Genomic DNA, 20052 nt, shown 5'->3' with positions numbered 1-20052 from the left:
ACAATAGATCTGCTGTTCCACAAATCAATCATCATTTGATGATGTTACGGCCATGTGTATTGTAAAATGATGCATGATACTGAGTATAGGATTATATAACGGTAGTAACAAATTTGCGTTAAATATTTTAGCTGAATTAATGCATACGCATCATGGCAAGCCACGGCTCTCTGTTATGACGACAGACGGTGGCACAGTGAAGTTCCCCACAGAGTCTTTTATAACTTTATTTTGACCTGAACACATCAACAGCAGTGCAACCGGCAGCCACAGATTGTCTATGAAGAAGATGGATTGTGGGTTGAGAGAGGACAATGGCGAGATAGAGGTGACATGGGTGATGCAGGTGACGTTGACACAAATGCAGTTGACAACTGCAGCCGAAGCAACAAGCTAGGGGTTAGCATTGCTGAGCCATGTGGCGCAACACCGGAGCCTGACACTGGAAGCAGTTCAGAGTCGGGTGACTCAGAACCCGACCGTGATTCTTCTGACAAGGGGCTGCCGTCTGGATCGGTCAGCAGCAGCGATTCATCCCCACATCCAGCAGACCCCACAGTCACTCTGCTTGAATTTGCTTCTCTGCAGAAAAAGCTAGTTTTCTAAAACTCAATATTCTGTGGGTCCTGAAAGTGCAGCAAAAATGCCTCAAAAACTCGGAGGTCTAAAAAAAAAATGGAGCTCTCTGCCCTGAACATGGCTATCAGGTCTATCAGTCTGGAAATGGTTATAAAGTCATTTCAAAAGCTTTGGGACTCTAGCAAACCAAGTGAGAGCCATTATCCACAAATGGCGAAAACATGAAACAGTGGTGAACCTTCCCATGAGTGGCCGGCCAACCAAAATTACCCCAAGAGCGAAGTGACGACTCATCCAAGAGGTCACAAAAGACCCCACAACAACATCCAAGGACCTGCAGGCCTCACATGCCTCAGTTAAGTTCAGTGTTCATGACTCCACCATAAGAAAGAAACTGGGCAAAAACAGCCTGCATTGCAGAGTTCCAAGACAAACACTTCTGAACAAAAAGAACATTAAGGATTGTCTCAATTTTGCCAGAAAACATCTTGATGATCCCCAAGACCTTTGGGAAAATACTTTGTATTCTCCTGAAAGAGAATGTCCAGCCGTCTGTTCGTGAGCTCAAGCTGAAACCAAATGGGTTCTGGAGCAGGACAATGATCCAAAACACACCAGCAAGTCCACCTCTGAATGGCTGAAGAAAACCAAATGAAAACTTTGGCGATGTCAGTGTCCTGACCTGAATCCTATTAAAAGACGGTACATGCTGGAAAACCCTCCAATGTGGCTTAAGTACAACAATTCTGTAAAGATGAGTGGGCCAAAATTCCTCCACAGCACTGAAAGAGACTCAGTGCAAGTTATCACAAACGCTTGATTGCAGTTGTTGCTGCCAAGGGTGGCCCAACCAGTTATTAGGTGTAGGGGGCAATCACGTTTTCACACAGGGCCATGTAGGTTTGGATTGTTTTTCTCCCTTAATCATAAAAAGTTTCATTTAAAAACTGCATTTCGTGTCCAGTTGTGTTGTCAATGACTAATATTTACATTTGTTTGATGGTCTGAAAACACTTAAGTGTGACAAAAAGGCAAATAAATAAAAAATAAACTATTTTCACACCACTGTATCATGGTTACAACCTCAACATTAAGATCAAATGTGATAGCAATTGAACTTAATGTTATGCAAACTCTTTAACGTTCACGTGTCCATCTCATCTATCCTAAAGTGTTGAAAAGGCATTTAACCACTTTAACGACGTGCTTGGGATGTCCTTGGAGATTCTTCCATGCAAATAAAGCTCACGCTCCCTCGCACTTGTCTCTGATTCCACCCACTTTGTCTCTCGCGTCTCTGTCCCATCTCTTCCACATTTCAGCCCAATGAGCATGCTGCTCGTGCATCACACTCGCTGCAATTAGACAGACTCACTTCTGAGCAGTACACTGTCATACAAATACAATACCAGGATTTTGCTTTCCTGGATCAAAGGCTGCATCGTACTAGAACATTTGGGATAGCCAGTGATAAAAAGGGGAGACGCGCATCTCAACTGCTCTTGCACAGACTCAACAGATTCAAGGTAAAGGATTCATGTTCATTTACTGACTGACAGTGTTCCATAATTGTTAATGAACACGGACCTCAATGTATTATGTGTCTTTGGTGTTAATGGTGTACAGGTTGGTTATTTTGCATAGCTTTGAATGGACACTTTTATTCATTCATTCATTCTGCTTATGTCTCACTACCCTTAACTGCAAATTTTTGTTTTTAGTAGACCTGAATATGAACTGAATTATTTGATCCCCTGCTGATTTTGCCCCCATCCAAAGACATGAACAGTCTAGTATAGTAGCTTTATTTAACAGCGCGAAAGACAATACAAATAAAAAATAAATAAAGAGAAACATGAGATAAAAGGATATAAATGCATTTTTGTCTTTATCAAAAGACATATTACCTTTGTTGGCAAGTACAGCTCGGACGTCAGGTGTTTCTTTTCAATAAATTGTCAATTTAAATTTTAGTTCAAGATAACGAAATAAATAATAAAAATAATAACACTAAATATAAATCTGTCCTGTTTAACTTAACACAGTCCATATATTATTATATTATATACTGTATATTCTACATCCATCCACATACATATTAGCAGTACTTGTGCAGTACTTTATTTACCAACTAGATTTATACTCAAACAGTGTGGCCATTGTCTTTATGCTATTTTGTGGTAATTTGTCATCATAGAGATGAAAAGTTTGTATTCAACCATAATAATAATAATAAAATACTAGTTGAAGCAAATATTTTTTTTACGCTTTGGCAAGCTACTCAAAATCAGCTTGATCCCGAGCTACCAGTTGGACATAGTGTAACTATCTAAGGCTGGACACCATGTGTTTATGTTCATTAAACAACGACACACAAGTAGTGTTCTGAGGACGAGACGTAATTAGTATAATGACAACAAGGTTACGTTAACCCAGCGAACGTGACATCCATTTGAAGCTTCCCCGTGGGAAAAAAAAAACGAGGTCTGAACTAACCACGTTGCTCGTTTGTTTGTCACTGTAGTAAAATGTTCAATTTTCCCACCGGAAAACGAGAGGTGAGGATGACAACTAGAGTGACAGCCAGGAAAAGTGTGTAAACAAAGATGCCAGAAGTGTCGAATGGCAATGAGTCTGATTGGTGAGTGATCAGACACGCTGGCATTGATTGGTGTGTGGCAAGCTGCTAAATGGAAGCCATTGGCATTTTACAGGTAGTTTTGATTCTCATGGTAATACGGGACAAAGCGCATCCCTCGTCAGCTCAATACCGGACGCGTCATTCTATTTATAAATACGGGATGATTCAAGTTTTCAAGGGACGGTTGGCAACCCTACTAGTGAGGTACTTAATTTTTTTTTATGTTAATAGAGGATAACCAGAAAAGAAGAATAATGATTCACTTTCATTAAACATTTTTGCATTCAAATGCAGTACCATTTACACTGAAAAACCTTTGTGGCCTTACCTTTTATTTGTATATGAATTGCATGCGCCCGAACCTTCTCCAGCACAAGCTCTGTTACTTTGTTGTAACACTCTCATCACCTTCTGTTGAGCTTGTATTATATAATCATCCATCTCAGCAGTCCAATTCATTCATTCATTCAGCAGAGTATAAAAATATCTTTACTGCACTGACTTGTTGCTGACTTTAGTGTATATGTATTTCAATAAAATAAAAATGTAAAAAAAGTTAGCGCTGGCTTTTCCTGTCCGTAGAAGGATGGCAGCGACAAGCACCTTCCAGCTCACGCAAGACCCTTCCCCTTCACGTTGAGGTGAAGTAGGGCAGCTCCTTGGCAGATTTCTCCGTATTTTATTGTCCGATTATCAAGAATAATGGTGTCAAACAAAAAATCATTCCGAAAATATATTTATAACACAGTTCAATTGACAAATAGGAATATTTTACGTTGATTTTTATTTTTCATGATGACATGATGCCACCCCTGACTGCCCGTCACTGCCTCTTTTTAGATTCTCTCTAAATACTGACAGTTTCCCTTGCAACTTGAAGTTTCAGCGTCATCAAAATATTTTTGGGGGGATATTTATCCGTCGTTGCCTTGGCCATATGTTTTCAGTCATTATCCTGGAAACATATGTTTGTATTCTTGGGGGCATGTGAAGAATTTTTCTGCCTCCAAACACGGTGAGGAAAATTTCCAATAAATAAATTAAAAAAGTGTAAATAAAAGTAAATACTTTGCTCCTAACTGTACAACAATACAAGCTGTCTCATGACACATTATATGACACACGGGGATGCTTCACGCAAAGCTAAATTCATTGGCACAAAAATTATTCCAAAAACAGAACAAAACAGGAACCTGACTTCAGGTACTTGATAAATTTTGCAACGTAACCAATATTTTTGGAAGAAAATAACAGTAATTCAATAATCCAACAGTAATTCAATAATCCGCCCACACGGCCGCCTTTCAGGGATTACATCGCATGCAGCACAGTGCTTTAATGCTGCTCATTTTAATGGCCCAATGAAAACCAGGACATTCATCACTTACAAAAAAAACAAAACAGGACAGGATGTGTAAGCAGGACATGTCCTGGGAAAAGAGGACATTTGGTCACCTTACAGAAAAGTCCAATACAGGCGTCCCTTGTTTATTGGTTCCAGACCCTACCATGATAAATGAATTTCTGTGATATTCAGTGTTAATAAATGGAATTTTCGTAGTTGGAGAATAAAATACCTTTTTATGACATTTAAGACGGTTTTTAACATTGTTGGAGCGCTGTAGAAATAACACACCATAGCCACATTTACACTCCCATTATTCACTGTTTACACTTCCTCTTATGCTTCAGGGACTCCAGACGGCCACTAGCTAGCAAGCTAACCAATTAGCCTCAAATTTATATTTTTTAAACTTAAGAAGCCAAAAACTTACCACTTCCACATGAAATGGGAGGAGAACATTTTTCTCTCTATATTGTCAGACATGCCATGGCTGACTTCAGGACTTCAAGCAGTGTTAAGGTAATGTAATGTAAGGTGATGTCTCAATTTTGTGTCATTACTGCCGCCTAGTGACCAGAATACTACATATCAGCGATAATCAAACCGCAGTACTGCAAGGGACGACTGACATAAAAGTACAACCAGGGAACTACAAAAGTCAAAAAGGTCTAACAAAAGACAAAAAACTAACTGCAGGCACTGTGGACAAAAAAAATAAAAAATCTAAATAAAAAAAAGACACATGAAGGAATGGAATGGTTGATCAGGAAGCAAGAAACTGCCAGAAGCAGAACAGCATACAAACTAGTTGTGGTTTGAGTGTGCAGCATGTGTCTAAATATTAAATACACTCAGCTTATATTACCCTACCTTCACAAAACGTAAACTTATAATAAGAGTAGCAACCTGTAAGTTTGGGACAGAACAGATAACCTTAATACAAAATCAAGAGAGAGATTGTTTTAGTAGAGGGATTTTCATTCAACCGTGCATAGATGTACCTTTCTGAAGAGAGTAGATGAAAGTAGCATCCAAGTGTCCCTCGGTAGCTTTGTTCAACTCAAAATTATTAGACCATAAACATGATCTAAAAGCTCAGGTGTCATATCAGGATGCCCCCAAAACGGTAGATGTGCCGAAGCATTGCATGCTATCATTAGGAGAGAACATGATTCAATGTATTTTTTCCGAGTGCTTTTTTCAGATGAGTGGAAACATTTTAGTATTCCCTTCCTGACACAGACGAGGCTACCAAAGTGGGACCTAAACTTTACGTCAATTAATTGCACTCTAAAACTTCTGTTTTTGGAAACTGAATTCACTTACTCAGCGGTGCATGAGAATGGAAGTGCGTTCTACTTTTTGCAGTTTAGCTGGGCTCACAAATGAGGGTCACGGAGAAAACCGAAACAATTTTACACAGAAAATAATGTAAGTCCAATTGAAAAATATATTTTATAAGGCATAATTAAGTCTTGCCTATGCAGCTCAACAAAGAGATAAAACTTTTTTGCCTTTGCCATCAAGAGATCATACCAGTGTGAATGCCTGACAGAAAATTATATTGAATCCACATTTTTGCCAAGATTTTGGCTTTTAAAAGGCTTGCGGTCTTAAGTTTTTGATCAGCTGATGAACAGCCTATTTCACTTTTAAAGCTTATTTGCAACAAATAAACAAACAAATTGTTTAGTCAAAACAGGTTTTGTCTCACTCCCATTTCTTCTTTTTGTATTTTGAAGCTCGACTTATGTCACAACGAGGCGACGTAGCCGGAGCTTTGGACCCCAAAGCAGACAGACATAGAGCGGAGTAAAACAGGTTTACTAGAACAGAAGGAGCACGATACACGTGAATACAAAGAAAAGGTTGGCCTAGGGAAAAAAAAAAAAATACGAAAAAAAATCACAGCGCAAGCTGGGGGCGAAGCCACAAAGAAAAATACAAAGTACAACTCAAGAACTAGACAAAAATACAAAATGTGAACTAGCAAGGCTAGTGCAGGGTGGAGCAAGAATAGAGTATCTGGTTCAAGTGGCACAGCATGAAAGACAATCCGGCAAACTGCCTGCTGATAAAGGCCTGATTAGCAATAAGCCGCAGGTGAGTGGCAGGTGGCTCCGCCTCAGGAACTACCAAAAAGGCACTGCAACACAAAGAAACAAGTGGCGGCAAGACTAAACAATTCAGGTTCATGACACCTTAAGGATCCAGTGGTGCAAAATGTAAATTCTTGACATTTTCCAACTGGTCTTAAAGTGTTGAAGTGAAGGAGTGTAAGTGGTTGTGCCAATCTCTCCCCACTGCACCTGTACCAAACCGCTGACCAGCCTACTAAAATAATGTTAGAAAGCATGTTGTTGTGCATTTATATTTGCCTTTGTCTCTTTTTATTTTGAGGTTTCAGCACACATCAAGTCACACACAGTTACAAGAAGCACGTTGCATTGCTGCTAGCAGGGTTATTAGAATTAGCTTTCTGAGTTCACAGAAAGTGGAAATGTCTTCTTGATTAGTTTGGATTGCCAGCAACGGTTTGAAAGGCACACTACCGACACCTCCAGGATTTAAATGGAACAGCAACAACCTGAACGGACAATGTGAGAAATTAAGTGTGGCGCAGTCAATCTGGACTGTGGATTGGAAACTTCTAAAATGGCCTTTAGCTTGGGCTAACTGGATGCAGCGGTAAATTATTTCATTTAGTGCATTTTCTGGCAGACTAATACGTTATCAAACACAAAAAAAATAAATGATGATGACATAAAATGTCTTCTTCTTGCGTGTTTTCTGAGCTGTATGAGCCTGTCATTTGTTTGTTGACTGAATGCACTGACTGTGTTAGAAGGCCCCCAGTTTTGCCAGCGTAAGTAAATGTATGTTTTCACGAATGTGTCTTCTTCGGGCGTTACACCCACTTTCGACGGTCCTTGAACACACCATGTGCGACGCAGATCGAGAATTACGTGTATAACTTTCTCCGACGCTGCACAGACAGACGAAGGGGTACGCGACTGTCAAAAGTTTGGGAACCAATGGTTTACATAGCTTTCTATAACCTTTAACGTAAGTGTGGCATTATTCTCGCTCATCGGACAATGAAATACAGAAAAAGGTCATACGCGGAGGCGATGCAGTACTTCGCCTCATCCTGAAGAGTTGTGGGAATGCTTGAGCTAGAAGGTGCTTGTCACTGCCGTCCTTCCATAAAGAGGAAAAGCCAGCATTTTTTTTTAAACCACAGCAGCAGCTGGAGAGCAGTAAGTCAAATGCATTAAATATATTTTAAACTCTGCTGAATGAATGCATGCATTTGACTGCCAAGAAGGATAATTCTATATCCAAGCTCACCAGAAGGTGATCAGACTTTTACAACAAAAAATCAGAACCTTTCCTGGACAAGGATAGGGTGCATGTACTTCATATACTAATAGAAGGCAAGACCACAAATGCTTTTCAGTTCATACAAAAATAAATACATGTCACTAAGAAGGATTTGAAAACATTTTTTTTTAACAAAAATGAAGTATTCTTTTATTTGTTATCCTCATGACAAGCAACCTGTGTTTAAAAAAAAAAAAAAAAAAACTCCAAAGAAGTCAGTGGATCACCAGCACCTCATCACACATCACTGTACATTTCGTGGAAAATGAAGTCCTTCAAATCAGCAATAATCACAAAATTCACAATGGAATCATTTGCCTCTTTTCCGAACTAACAGAAAAAGACTGCCGAATAAAACCACTCCTGAGGCAGAATGTTTTTTTTAATGCTGCAGGGAGGTAACTAGGCAAAACGATGACAGCAAGGACAGGAAAAAAACAGAAAGTAAGCCCAGAATAGCATGACATACATACAGTATATAACATGCTCCTTCTCATAGTTATTATATAGTCAATCACAGCCCTATGAGCGATAGTGTATCCTCTCTGTTTGTGTCTTTTTGGAAAACATCCAAAATATGACTTCATTAGAACTCAATCCACCTCTTACTTCCAATGTCATCATGATCTCATCTGTCTGTCTGTCATGGTGACTTTAACATGAAAACATCAGAACATCAGAAAACCAGCATTGCACCAAGTTAGGTAACACCAAAGATACCAAAAGGCACCCAAAATGTGACACACAACCTCTCATGATCTAAAATTGGGTCTGTTAATCCGCCGACCTATAAAAGGAGGATAACCAATGTTGCTTGTTCTATAAAATTCATGAGGCGTGTCTCTGTGTGTGAGACGTTTTCTGTTGCTGTTTTTAGCTCCTGTCCTCCAGGAGCCAGTCTTTGCTGCATGGCTGAATAGAACATGCACTGCTTCCTTCTGACTACACAGATTTGTCAGGATTTTTTTTATAAATAGCTCAGCAGCAGCACGTGTCTGCACCATACTGGAAGCTGAGATATCGAAGGGAGGAAGAGGGGGAGAGCGAGGCAGAGGAGAGCTTGAGTAAGCACAGAAAGCCAGGCTTTTGAAAAAGACACAAGCAAAGCCCCAGCACCTTTTGCATGAAAACTGAGATGAGATGATATGCTGTCAATTGCGCAAATAGAGTCCCTCCCCCCATAGATACCACTGGTTTATGTATTTCTCAATCTTACTGTAGGTTCTAAAACATTTTCAACAATTTTACATTCATTTTTTAAAAGTCAAGTCGCTTTTAAAGGGCTTTTGTCACAGTAATATAGCACAATTTGTCACAGTAATATTGCAAAATAGTAATGCCTATTCAAGTATTCAAGTTGTTTCAAGATAAACTAATGAGTAAGTGGGTCAAGTCACCCAAACATCACAGTTACAGAACATGTCTGTTATTAGAAATACAATCCTGACGCATTCATTTTGCAAGGCGAAGTTAACTCTAACCTTGAATTTAGTTTTTCTTAGCAGTTTATTCTCCCTCTGGAATTGATTTTGTTCCCTCTTCCACTTTCGTAATATCTTGCAGGATTCTGACATGAAAGGTGACCTGGGAGATCGAAAATCCTTGCTGAAAATAACAATTCATTAGTAAATGAAATTCCCCCTGAGATTATGCCTCACAGATTACACGCACATCTGCGCTCGTACAGTGCATCCGTTTTTATGGGTAACATCCAATATGTAACAGGGCTATTTCTGGGGCAGACCACACATCTAAAGTGTTGATAAAACAATCAGCTGACATTTCGAATGTTTCACAAGTGGTTGGAAATCCCTTAAAATAGCATGCAGTCCATCCGCTCATCATCCCAAACACAATTCAACAAAACTGTGTTGCTTGGTACTCATGTAGCTCCATCAAATACATGTCATACAGTATATTCCTTCATTGTTTATCAACAATTAGGGAAAGCATCTTTCTTTTTATTTTGCATTGTTTAATTAAAAAGTATTTCCAGATTTACATCTGGATCGGATTCCCAATTTAGAAGAGAGCACCTTTTTGTTTGAATCCAACCATTTTTTGTGTCAGAAAAAGTATTGGAACATGTGACTGACAGGTGTGTTATGTTGTGTGTCTGATTGCATTATGTATTCTACTATTCAGGAAATTGAATGTTGAATGTACATGGGTTTTGCCTGTGTAGACTGCGTTTAGAGGTGAAAACAACATGAAAGCCAGAAAACTGTCTGGGTGAAAAATAAGCAATCGATCAATCAGAATCATTGCAAAACATTGTTCATTGTCAGGACATATTCGGTTTTCCTTGGTCCTTGTCCAACGTCTGTTACGTAATACACCAGTGGTTTCTTTCGTCTTCAGGGCATTCCAAATGCCCTGAAGACGATCACCAATGTACATCACCAATCACCAATGTACACACACACACACACACACAAGTATACACTGTACATACAGTGTATATATATAGATATGGTGAAATTTAAAGACCATTTATTTCCTACAGTAAATAAGTAATACAGTTCATGTATTCTCATGTTCCTCACCGTCACACATATGGAGGATACTTGTTGTGTTTTCTTCTGTTAATTTATCATCCGCTTTCTATATTACAACATCCCCTCATCAGCGTGAGTAGCATGCACTATGACGAAGAACGACAGTCCACAGCAAAAATAAATGCCATTTATTGTTAAGACACACAAACACAAGAGACAGGAATTGGACCGAAATGTTTGCAATTTTCTAACTTAAAAATGTTGAGCCAGGACAGCTGAGCTAAGTCTTCAAATGTAGACATTTGTGTTATATTTATTTTGCAGGATTGCTGCCATGAAGACCAGACTAGGATGTTTATCCCGCAAGTCTGACTCCTACAGTGATTTCTCAGAGTTCCTGCCTCCAGCCCAGGAAGCCACCGCCAGATGCTTGAAGTGAGTCCAATACATGCAGTGCAATTGTAACAATTCTCTTTTTTTGTGGCTTCATGATGTTACACTGACTTGAGAGGAAGTTACATAGCAAAAATAATTGTTGATGGCAGAAATGTACAAAGCAGTGGGTGGGCAATACAGCAAATTTTGGTATCGATACCATCCGTCCATCTTCTTCCATATATTCCACGTCGGGTCGCGGGATAGCAGCCTAAGCAGGGAAGCCCAGACTTCCCATTCCCCGGCTACTTCGTCCGCCTCCTTCCAGCAGATCCCGAGTCGTTCGCAGGCCAGTTGAGAGACATAGTCTCTCCAACACGTCCTGGGTCTTCCCCGAGACTTCCTACCGGTTGGATGTGGAGAAAACTCATTTCGGCCACTTGTACCCGTGATCATGTCCTTTCGGTCACTACCCAAAGGTCATGACCATAGGTGAGGGTAGGAACGTAGATCAACCGTTTTTTGGAAATTGAGGGCTTTGCATTTCAGCTCAGCTCCCTCTTCACCACAACGGACCGATGCCGAGTCTGAATCACTACAGAACGCGATCACTGATCTTGCGTTCACTTCCCTCACTCGTGGACAATACCCTGAGGTATGTAAACTTCTCCACTTTGGGGCAGGATCTCATCCCCAACCCGGAGATGGCACTCCACCTTTTTCTGAGCAAGAACTATGGACTCGGACTTGGAGGTGCTGAATGGTATTGATACCATACCTTGTAAATGCCAGTACTGATACGGATATTGATACTTACAATTGTTCAAGATCATTGAATGATTTTGCTTTTAATTTGTTGGTCATTATTATGATGATCACAATAAAACGACAGGACAAAGATTTGAGTCAAACAAAAAGTATATGTTTTTATCAACAAACTTATTTGTGAGCCATTTAACAATGTATAAAAACAACAATATAAGGCAATGTAACAATCTCAACTATCCATCCATCCATCCATTTTCTATACCGCTTCTTCCTCATTAGGGTCGTGGGGGCATGCTGGAGGCTATCCCAGCTGACTTCGGGCGACAGGCGGGGTCCCAATCTCAACTAAATAATCTGATTATTCCCTTTTATTACATACAATTGTCTAAGCAAAATAAAGCCATAGTGCAAAATAAATAAGCACTACTACATACACTACTATTGGCTCTCATTCTTTTTGACCTCAAAGTCATCTTGTGTCCAAAGATTTATTTCCTCAGGTGTGTTTGTTTGTAAACAATATGACCATATATAAATACAACAATGTCAACAATGTAACGATACGATCAACATGACACAAAATCAGCGCTCAGCCACAGGGAGCCCAGGAAACATGAATGTTTTTTTGTTTTTTTTCCAGCCCATGTGTCTTATAAGCCATGCATGCATAAACCAACACCAAGCCCGTAGCTTTGTGTTTGGTTGTTAAATAAGGCTTAAAAAATGACCATGTTGCATATTTCTTATGATACAGCCCATAAAGCTCTGTTTTACCCGTCCACAAACTTTTCCAAACAGACGTGATGCTCGATCAATGTGCACTGATGTGTACTTGCGCCTTAATTTAACAAGAGAAAATGTGGATTCCCAGCATCCATTGAGCCCAGGTCCTCATGCACCTGGTGTACATAATAAACATCAGACTGCAGAGACAAGGTGGTACAAGCTGAAACCCAATAACAGGATTCCCTCCAAATGAAATGTATACAGTGTAGTGCTACTAAGCAAGGTAAAGAGGCAGTGACACCACAGTTTAATATGAACGATATCAAATACTTTACTAATGTACAATTGCCTCACGTTTCACTTTTTAACTAGCTATTAGGGTGCTTTATTAAACACTGCATTATTGATGAAACGGTATGAACAATTCATACTGCATCACATTGATTATTGTGATGCTTTTCAGCATTCACACAATAATATCTAACAAAGCCTTGTGCAGAAATAAATTATTTTTACATTAACAGGCATAAAGATTTAACATAGAATGTCCAAATGTCCAGGGTGCACCCCAACTCTCACCCCAAAAAGACAGCTGGAATAGGCTTCATCATACCTGCGACCCTAATGAAGCGGTACAGAAAATGGATGGATAGATGGACAGGTCACTGCTGCATGTGACGTAATCTCTGAGCGGCTGCCGTATGAGAGTCTTTTTGAGTTAATGATGTTAAAAAGCCGCAGAACATACGCACAAAGTTAAGCCTTTAACACCTGCCGAATTGAAGTCTCGTAATAATGAGGATGTTATGCACAATAGCGGTTCAAATTCCCAATTTCTTACGAAGGGCACATTAAAAAAAATATTCGTTACATTCCAAAACTTAATAAACATTTGACCTCAGGTTCCTGTCATTCTGTTTTTGGAATTTGTGCCTTTGGTTATACTTGTAGATAGTATTTTTGATATAACAATTTTCTATTCATACAGAAGAGGCATACTTTAAATGTACTTAAATGTAAGGAAAATATGGTTTGTTGAACACATTACATCAGTGTTTGTTTCCATTCTTACTGAGCATTTTGTTTTCTTTCCGATCAGATTGTCAACAGATGAGGTTGTTAGATGGTCTGATTCATTTGACCAAGTTCTTTCTCACAAATGTAAGTACATGTTTCTTTCTTTTTTTTTTCTTTCTGGTGGGGGCATTGATTAGTCTGTAAAATTCATATGCACCCAGCGTTAATAAAGCAAAAAAAAAAATTGTGTGACTTAGTCACTTGCTATTGTGCTAATTGTCTCTTTAACTCAATGAAATCAATTCTCCTCTATCGTTCTCTTTTTATGTAACTGTTATTTCTGCATTGTGAACGATACTTACTGCATGAATCATATACTTGTCTGTGACCTTTTGTTCTTGAACGTGGAAAAAACCTACACATTTCCATTCACACAAATGGGGACACATTTTTTTACATTTCTAATAAGCTACATAACACACTGAACTGACAAGCTATGTTCACATTGTATTATTTCTTCAGACAATTCAAATAAAGTAACCCATAATACTATTGATACATAAATCACAAATAAAATAAATAATGCTCAAGTAATTAAAAACGGATAACTATAAGGTACATCCATGATACAATTGAGTGCAGTCATGTATAATGTAATCTACATGTAATATAATATAATCTATATATGCCCTGTGATTGACTGGCGATCAGTCCAGGGCATACCCCAACTCACAAACACGTCTAACACGGGTCTAATGTGGGGCGGACCTCTCACCAGCACCCCCTGCTGCTCAGTGAGAACAGAAACTGCATAACAATAAGTGCTTCCACTTTAAAGAGATCGTTTTTTGACATGAAGTTGTATGACATCCCTATCAGCAGTGTACTACATCAACAGTGACTTACCCCCCCGATTGGTCCTGCGAATTGGTCGAACTTCCGTGACGAGGAACGTAGTTACGCTTAGTTGCTGGGTCATTTGAGTGAAGAGTTTGGAAGTCACCAAGTTGGCAACGCTACTCGGAACGACATTTCCTCATTGTCACAAAGACGACGGTGAGGTGCATTCAGGGCCACTCCGAACATCAGAATGTCTTGATAATGCGTGTATGTGGTCTAAATGAACAGACATACAAAAAAAAAAAACAATACGTGGATATTCTTATCACTCACTTTGGAACGAGAAGTTACATCTAGAAGTACAATTTGCTGCATTTATGTATGCTTGGAAATCTCAGACACTATATCTAAACTCAAAACAGTGAATTTAATTAAAGAAATGAAATGTTTTTGTCTTTAAACGTACCCCCTCATGGCTCATAACGCGGTTAAAATGTGATTCAAATGTTCTGCTACTGTTATAGAGACTAGTGTGAGGTAAATACATTTTCAGACATGTGTGGTATCTTTTAGCATGATTTGATATGAGGTAATTTAGGATGATGCCTTGTCCCTCCTGATTACACCACACGGCCAGAGTGACGCTGCTGCATCCAACTAGCAGAGAGGCGGCTCTCATCGGTCGCTTCAGGACTGCCTGGCTGTCAAGGACACGTGTGCCTGCACCGTGACCCATAAAACCGGCGTGTTCAGAGGTGCAGGGAAGATGTCGCAAAAGACAAAAACATTTTTTAACCCACTGCACTGGTGGGATGTGCAAAATGTTTCGTTTGAATGACGCTACCGTCGTACTTTGCTACGAGTTCTTTCTTGAATTCTAAAAGTCTTTCTCATCTTCTAAGTTCTGGCACTTGCAACTTTTTTGGCCCCATAGTGCGTTACTTTCTCTAGCTTGAACGTCTCATCATTGTGCCAGGGTGGACGGAGAAGAGAGGAAAGTCTGGGAAGCCGTTTATTCGTTTTGTCACACATTTACACTCGTGTTTCTTATGTATTCTTCTTTTGCATTGCCACGTTTCCTTACACTGCTGCACACCACATGCAAAGTATCTGTTTGCACTCCCAGTTTGGACTCATCATTATCAAATATTATTATCATAAACCCACCACACCACGGTATCCTGTTCAGTGTGTCTGTTAAGCGCATCCTCAAGATGGAGGACCCATCCCCGCCCTCTCAGCGGCAAAAGATACAAGGAGGCCACATTACTTGCTAGTTGCTGCACTGTTCTTTCAAATGGCTGCTCTGATCAGGAGAATTATCAAACACAAAAAAGCCCCTGCTGCCATCGGCCCGTACAGGTGAGAAAGATTCAACACCTATTTGAAGATACCATACCACATTCATTTGCATAATGTCCCTCACCTTAGGGTGCAAAGTGCAGGTTTAGATTGCACTATTTTAAGTAAATAATTAATCATGCCAAGCCATACCAACCTCTGTTCATCCCGATTTTGTATTGCATTTGTAACAATTTTTTTTGTTTAATTAATGATGCTGACATATTTAAGAATAAATTATCAGTGATTCCCTTACAAAAACAATGTAAATCTAGGAAACTTCACCTGCACTGTCCAGTGTGAACGTACTTATTTCACAGTCACACTGGTTGAATTTTTGGGCTAAACAGTTACTGAATCGATTTAAAGTTACTGATTCGTTTAGGATTGGATTGTTCCAAATGAACCAAAATCGTTATTGAATCATATCGAGAAACATGAATCGTGAAACCAATCGAATCGTTATTAAAACAAATCGTTACACCCCTACAGGTGAATTCAGTACCTTGTCAAGAATGAGAACCACATGACCACACGGGTCCGGTCTGTCTGCAAGCTGCAAAATAGCTGACTGGAGCAGCTGCTCACATTCGTCATCCCGCTGGGGACAAATTCCCAGGGTGAAGCTTTTCCAATCTTTTTGGGAGAGCACAGGTGTGGCAGACAGCACAGCCTGAAAAAAGGCAAATGGGGTGTTTTGTTGTTGTTTTTGATGTTGGATTTTTACAACCTAAGCTGAGACACGAAAAACAAAAACACACACAAACATCTCCTCACTGGCTGACACTCCCTTGGCACACAATATGTTGCAAAGGTGCTTGGCCTGAGTGGAGAGCTTGGGATCTGACGTAAGAGGCAGAAAAAGGCTCTTCCAGCATCCTAATAAGCGCTCCACCTTGTTCAGCAGTACTTTTTGCATAGCATACTGTGCATTTACTTTGCATATTGTCAACAAGAGAGGAGAAATATGACCTTAGGTAAAAATTAAACATAAAAAAATGTACATGCGAGAAAAAAAAAACTTTCAGTATATCAGAATGTGTAATCAAACTACGGAACGGACTATAAAATGGTAAGTAAAAATACACTCAAATTAGCCATTTCAAAACACAGTACAAGCAGTTGATATTTAGAATCCTAAGTGTGTACAGTACATACAGTGCTATGTCTAACTGTTGCACTTAATACTTATTCATATTTTTCATATTTCAAACAATTTACATTGTCTGTACTCATCATTACACAATGTTTGTCAACTATTCACTTCTTACTATTAACTTCTCTTACACTTACTATTATTTATTATTAATGTTAAATGATTTATTTATATTGATTGACTTACAAACCTTAACTCATATTGTAATACATTGTCATACACTGCCTTATCATTTTCCTATGTTATTCCAGAATTGGTAAAGGGTACATGTTGAATACACAAAGTGTACAAACAAATTAGTTTTTAATGATTTGTTTTTAATAGACTCTGGTGGCTCAGCAATGTTGGTGCTTTTAGATTTGACGGCAGCTTTTGACACATTTGACCACAATATCCTTTTATACCGCCCAGAGACGTGTGTAGGACTGTCCTCCATTGGTTTCAGTCCTACCTAACTGATCGGACTTTCTCTGTCAGCCTTGGACCATTTACATCAAAGACCTCCTCTGTTGGCTATGGGGTGCCCCAAGGTTCTATTCTAGGTTCTGTTTTGTTTTTATTGTACTTGCTGCCACTGGGTTCTATTTTTAGAAAACACAACTTGTCCTTTCATGTCGAAATATACCTTCCTTTAAAAAAAAATAATAAATTATTTTGCAGCCCTGAAAAACTATCAATCAATTTTCTGATTTTAAATGATTTGAAAACCGAGATTGTAATTTTTGGGGACACTGTCCTCACTGATGTCAATAGCCCGCCATTCATTATTATCCATTATTGCACCCCTGCATTAAAAACCTTGGTGTATTTATTGACAGCTCTTTTACTTTTGACACTCAAATAAGCTCAGTGATTAAAGCAAGCTTTGTCCAACTCTGGGTTCTCGCTAAGGTGAATCCTTATCTACCGATAAACCAAGTGTAAAGAGTTCTACACATGCTCATTTCCTCATGTTTGGACTACTGCAACTCCATTTATTTTGGCCTTGACCAGTCGATCACTTCAATTTGTCCAAAACACACGTAGCTGCCAGCCTGCACAGGGGAAAAAACACCGTGAGCATATCTCCTCCATGCCTGCTTCACTCCACTGGCTGCCTATTGCTTTTAGGATTAATTTCAAGACTTTATTGCTTGTTTTTAAATTTCTAAACAGGTTAGTCCCATCTTACTTATCTGATTTACTGACTTTGCACACCCCTGCTAGAGCACTGACATCACGCCACCAGTCTCTCTTGAGCTGTCCCAGGTCTTGGTTAAAAACAAGAGGAGACAGAGCTTTTGCAGTCACGGGCCCTAAACTACGGAACTCTCTCCCTCTGAAAATTAAATCGGCCCCCTCTGTGGCGTGTTTTACATCGGCACTAAAGACGCACGTCATTTTTTTTAGAATTGTTTTAAACAGTGTATTTTATCATATGTCTTATTTTTCTTTTTCAATTAGTCTTTTAATTATTTCTGCTTCTTTCTCTTTTTAGTTTAGTTTTTTTATTTCAAATATGCAAACAATGTTACACTGAAATACATCACATATTCACAATTCACTGCTCAACATGTCTAAAAAGGAGCAGGAAGAAACCAAGCTTATTAAATCCTACCCCCTCTCCACATCACAGCAGCTTCTAAATCAGTTATAGATTTTTTCTCTCTCTGCATCCATAAATCACAAACCCCAGGCTAGATCCCAGGATGACACCATCACCTCCGTGGGCCAACCCACCCCGAGCTCCCGAATGCACCGTACAATGCCCAGCGCCTCAGCAACCCCTGCTGCCCTCCAACAAAGAGCCAAAATGCCCAAACCCTCTTGATCATATCACCAACATGTCAACATTCAAAGTGGCACCTAATATCCAACCATCTGTACCTCGTTATTGCCAGAGAGCAGCAATCCATGCAAGATTTTATTACTTTAGTGATGTTTTTACTTTGGCCACTTTGTTTTGTTCACAGCTTTTTCTTTTTTTATTGATTGGTGGAGGACTTTGCGGCAGCATGAATTGTTTGTTTAAATGTGCTTTATAAATAAACTTGACCTAAATGTATTAGCAATTGATGCTTTGCATCTTGCTACTCATTTATGGACATGTCTAATTGTGAATTGCTGCAATGTGATATATTCCAATGTAAGATGTTAAAAATAAATTAAACCATTACTGTTATATAACAAGGAGCTGAATGGCAAAATTGACAAGTCTGTGATCCATTAATGGAGCAATAAATGTCCTGTTCCGTGAGCATTGGCATTTGAAAAAGTCCTCATCATGCTGTTCGCATTTGGATATCATGAGACCAAAACGACACCAAACAATTGATCAACAGTACCTAGCGATTGCGAGGATTCAAACAGGATGTTCTTGAAGGGAAGTGGCCAATGAGCTTAAGAGTGTAAGAGAGTGCCATTAGCAGGTTGCAACAGAGAGACTGGGAAAAATGAACTGCAAGAACATTTAAAAACAAAAAAATTCACCTGTTGCCAGCTTTGTGTTATAGATGACAGAGCATATTATTTGTGTTATTAATATTTCAGCTTTTTGTTGCTACATTTTGCATTTTTGCTCTTTCACCTTTGTGATATAATTGTATTTTTAGCATGTGCCACAGGCCAATGGAGAACAAGCTGTGGGCCGCAAATGGGCCACACTTTGGGTCACCTCTGGCTTAGGCTAAATGCACAAACCACTTCAATTAACAATGTTTGACACAGCACATTGTTCTTTCTTATCTACATACAGATGCTAATTGAACATAATTATGTTCAGTAATTTCTTCAGGTCTCTCAGTCAAAGACTTTTAAGTGAGCTGAGTGAATAAAACATCACAGGCTTCTCAGTACCCGCGTTTACCTTGCCTTGACTCGAGAGTCAAGTGCCTTGCGGCCGTTCCACCACTGAGCATATCAGACACGCACCCAGAATATTGTCCATCTCCAGGACCAACCATCTACAGTTATAGAGTGCTGTAGAACAAAAGACAATTGTTGGAAAAGATGGTGTTACAGATTTAAATTCATGTATGACCAAAAAACTGAACACGCTAGTGTGTTACATATTTTGGCCTTTCATCCACACTCCTCCTAGATTTTGTCACTGTATGAATGGAGAATGCACTTACTAGACACAGCTGGCTAAATGCCTGATGGTGCTATGCCAGCTGGTAATGCCCAAAGACGGTGAATTAAGCATTGTGGCAGTTACAGGGTTCTTCTGTCCCGTATATATTGCCTGAAAGGCACAGACTGTTGGAAAAATAGTGGGAGGGGGGAAAGTGCTGAAGGGTCAACCAAGCTGAGCAGAGTAACGTACATTTCTGTTGTTATATATTTTTTTGTATTGTGGATTTTGCTGGAACACTAGAGGAGACGGAGTAAGCTTGTTCACATT

General features: G+C 39.4%; 1 protein-coding gene across 1 annotated transcript in view; it reads left to right on the top strand.

Moving 5' to 3' along the window:
- Positions 1 to 2072: 2072 nt before the first annotated feature.
- The window catches only part of LOC129188928 (regulator of G-protein signaling 8-like), a 28008-nt gene continuing 10028 nt past the window's right edge, over positions 2073 to 20052 (top strand). Inside the window, exons 1-3 of the mRNA XM_054790073.1 lie at positions 2073 to 2105; positions 10772 to 10882; positions 13416 to 13477. Of these exons, the coding sequence (XP_054646048.1) occupies positions 10782 to 10882; positions 13416 to 13477 (163 nt within the window). The 5' untranslated portion in view covers positions 2073 to 2105; positions 10772 to 10781. The remainder of the gene's footprint in view (positions 2106 to 10771; positions 10883 to 13415; positions 13478 to 20052) is intronic.

Source organism: Dunckerocampus dactyliophorus, chromosome 10, assembly GCF_027744805.1.
Source record: "Dunckerocampus dactyliophorus isolate RoL2022-P2 chromosome 10, RoL_Ddac_1.1, whole genome shotgun sequence".
NCBI classification, from domain to species: Eukaryota; Metazoa; Chordata; class Actinopteri; order Syngnathiformes; family Syngnathidae; genus Dunckerocampus; species Dunckerocampus dactyliophorus.
This window is presented reverse-complemented; position numbering and strand designations above follow the sequence as displayed.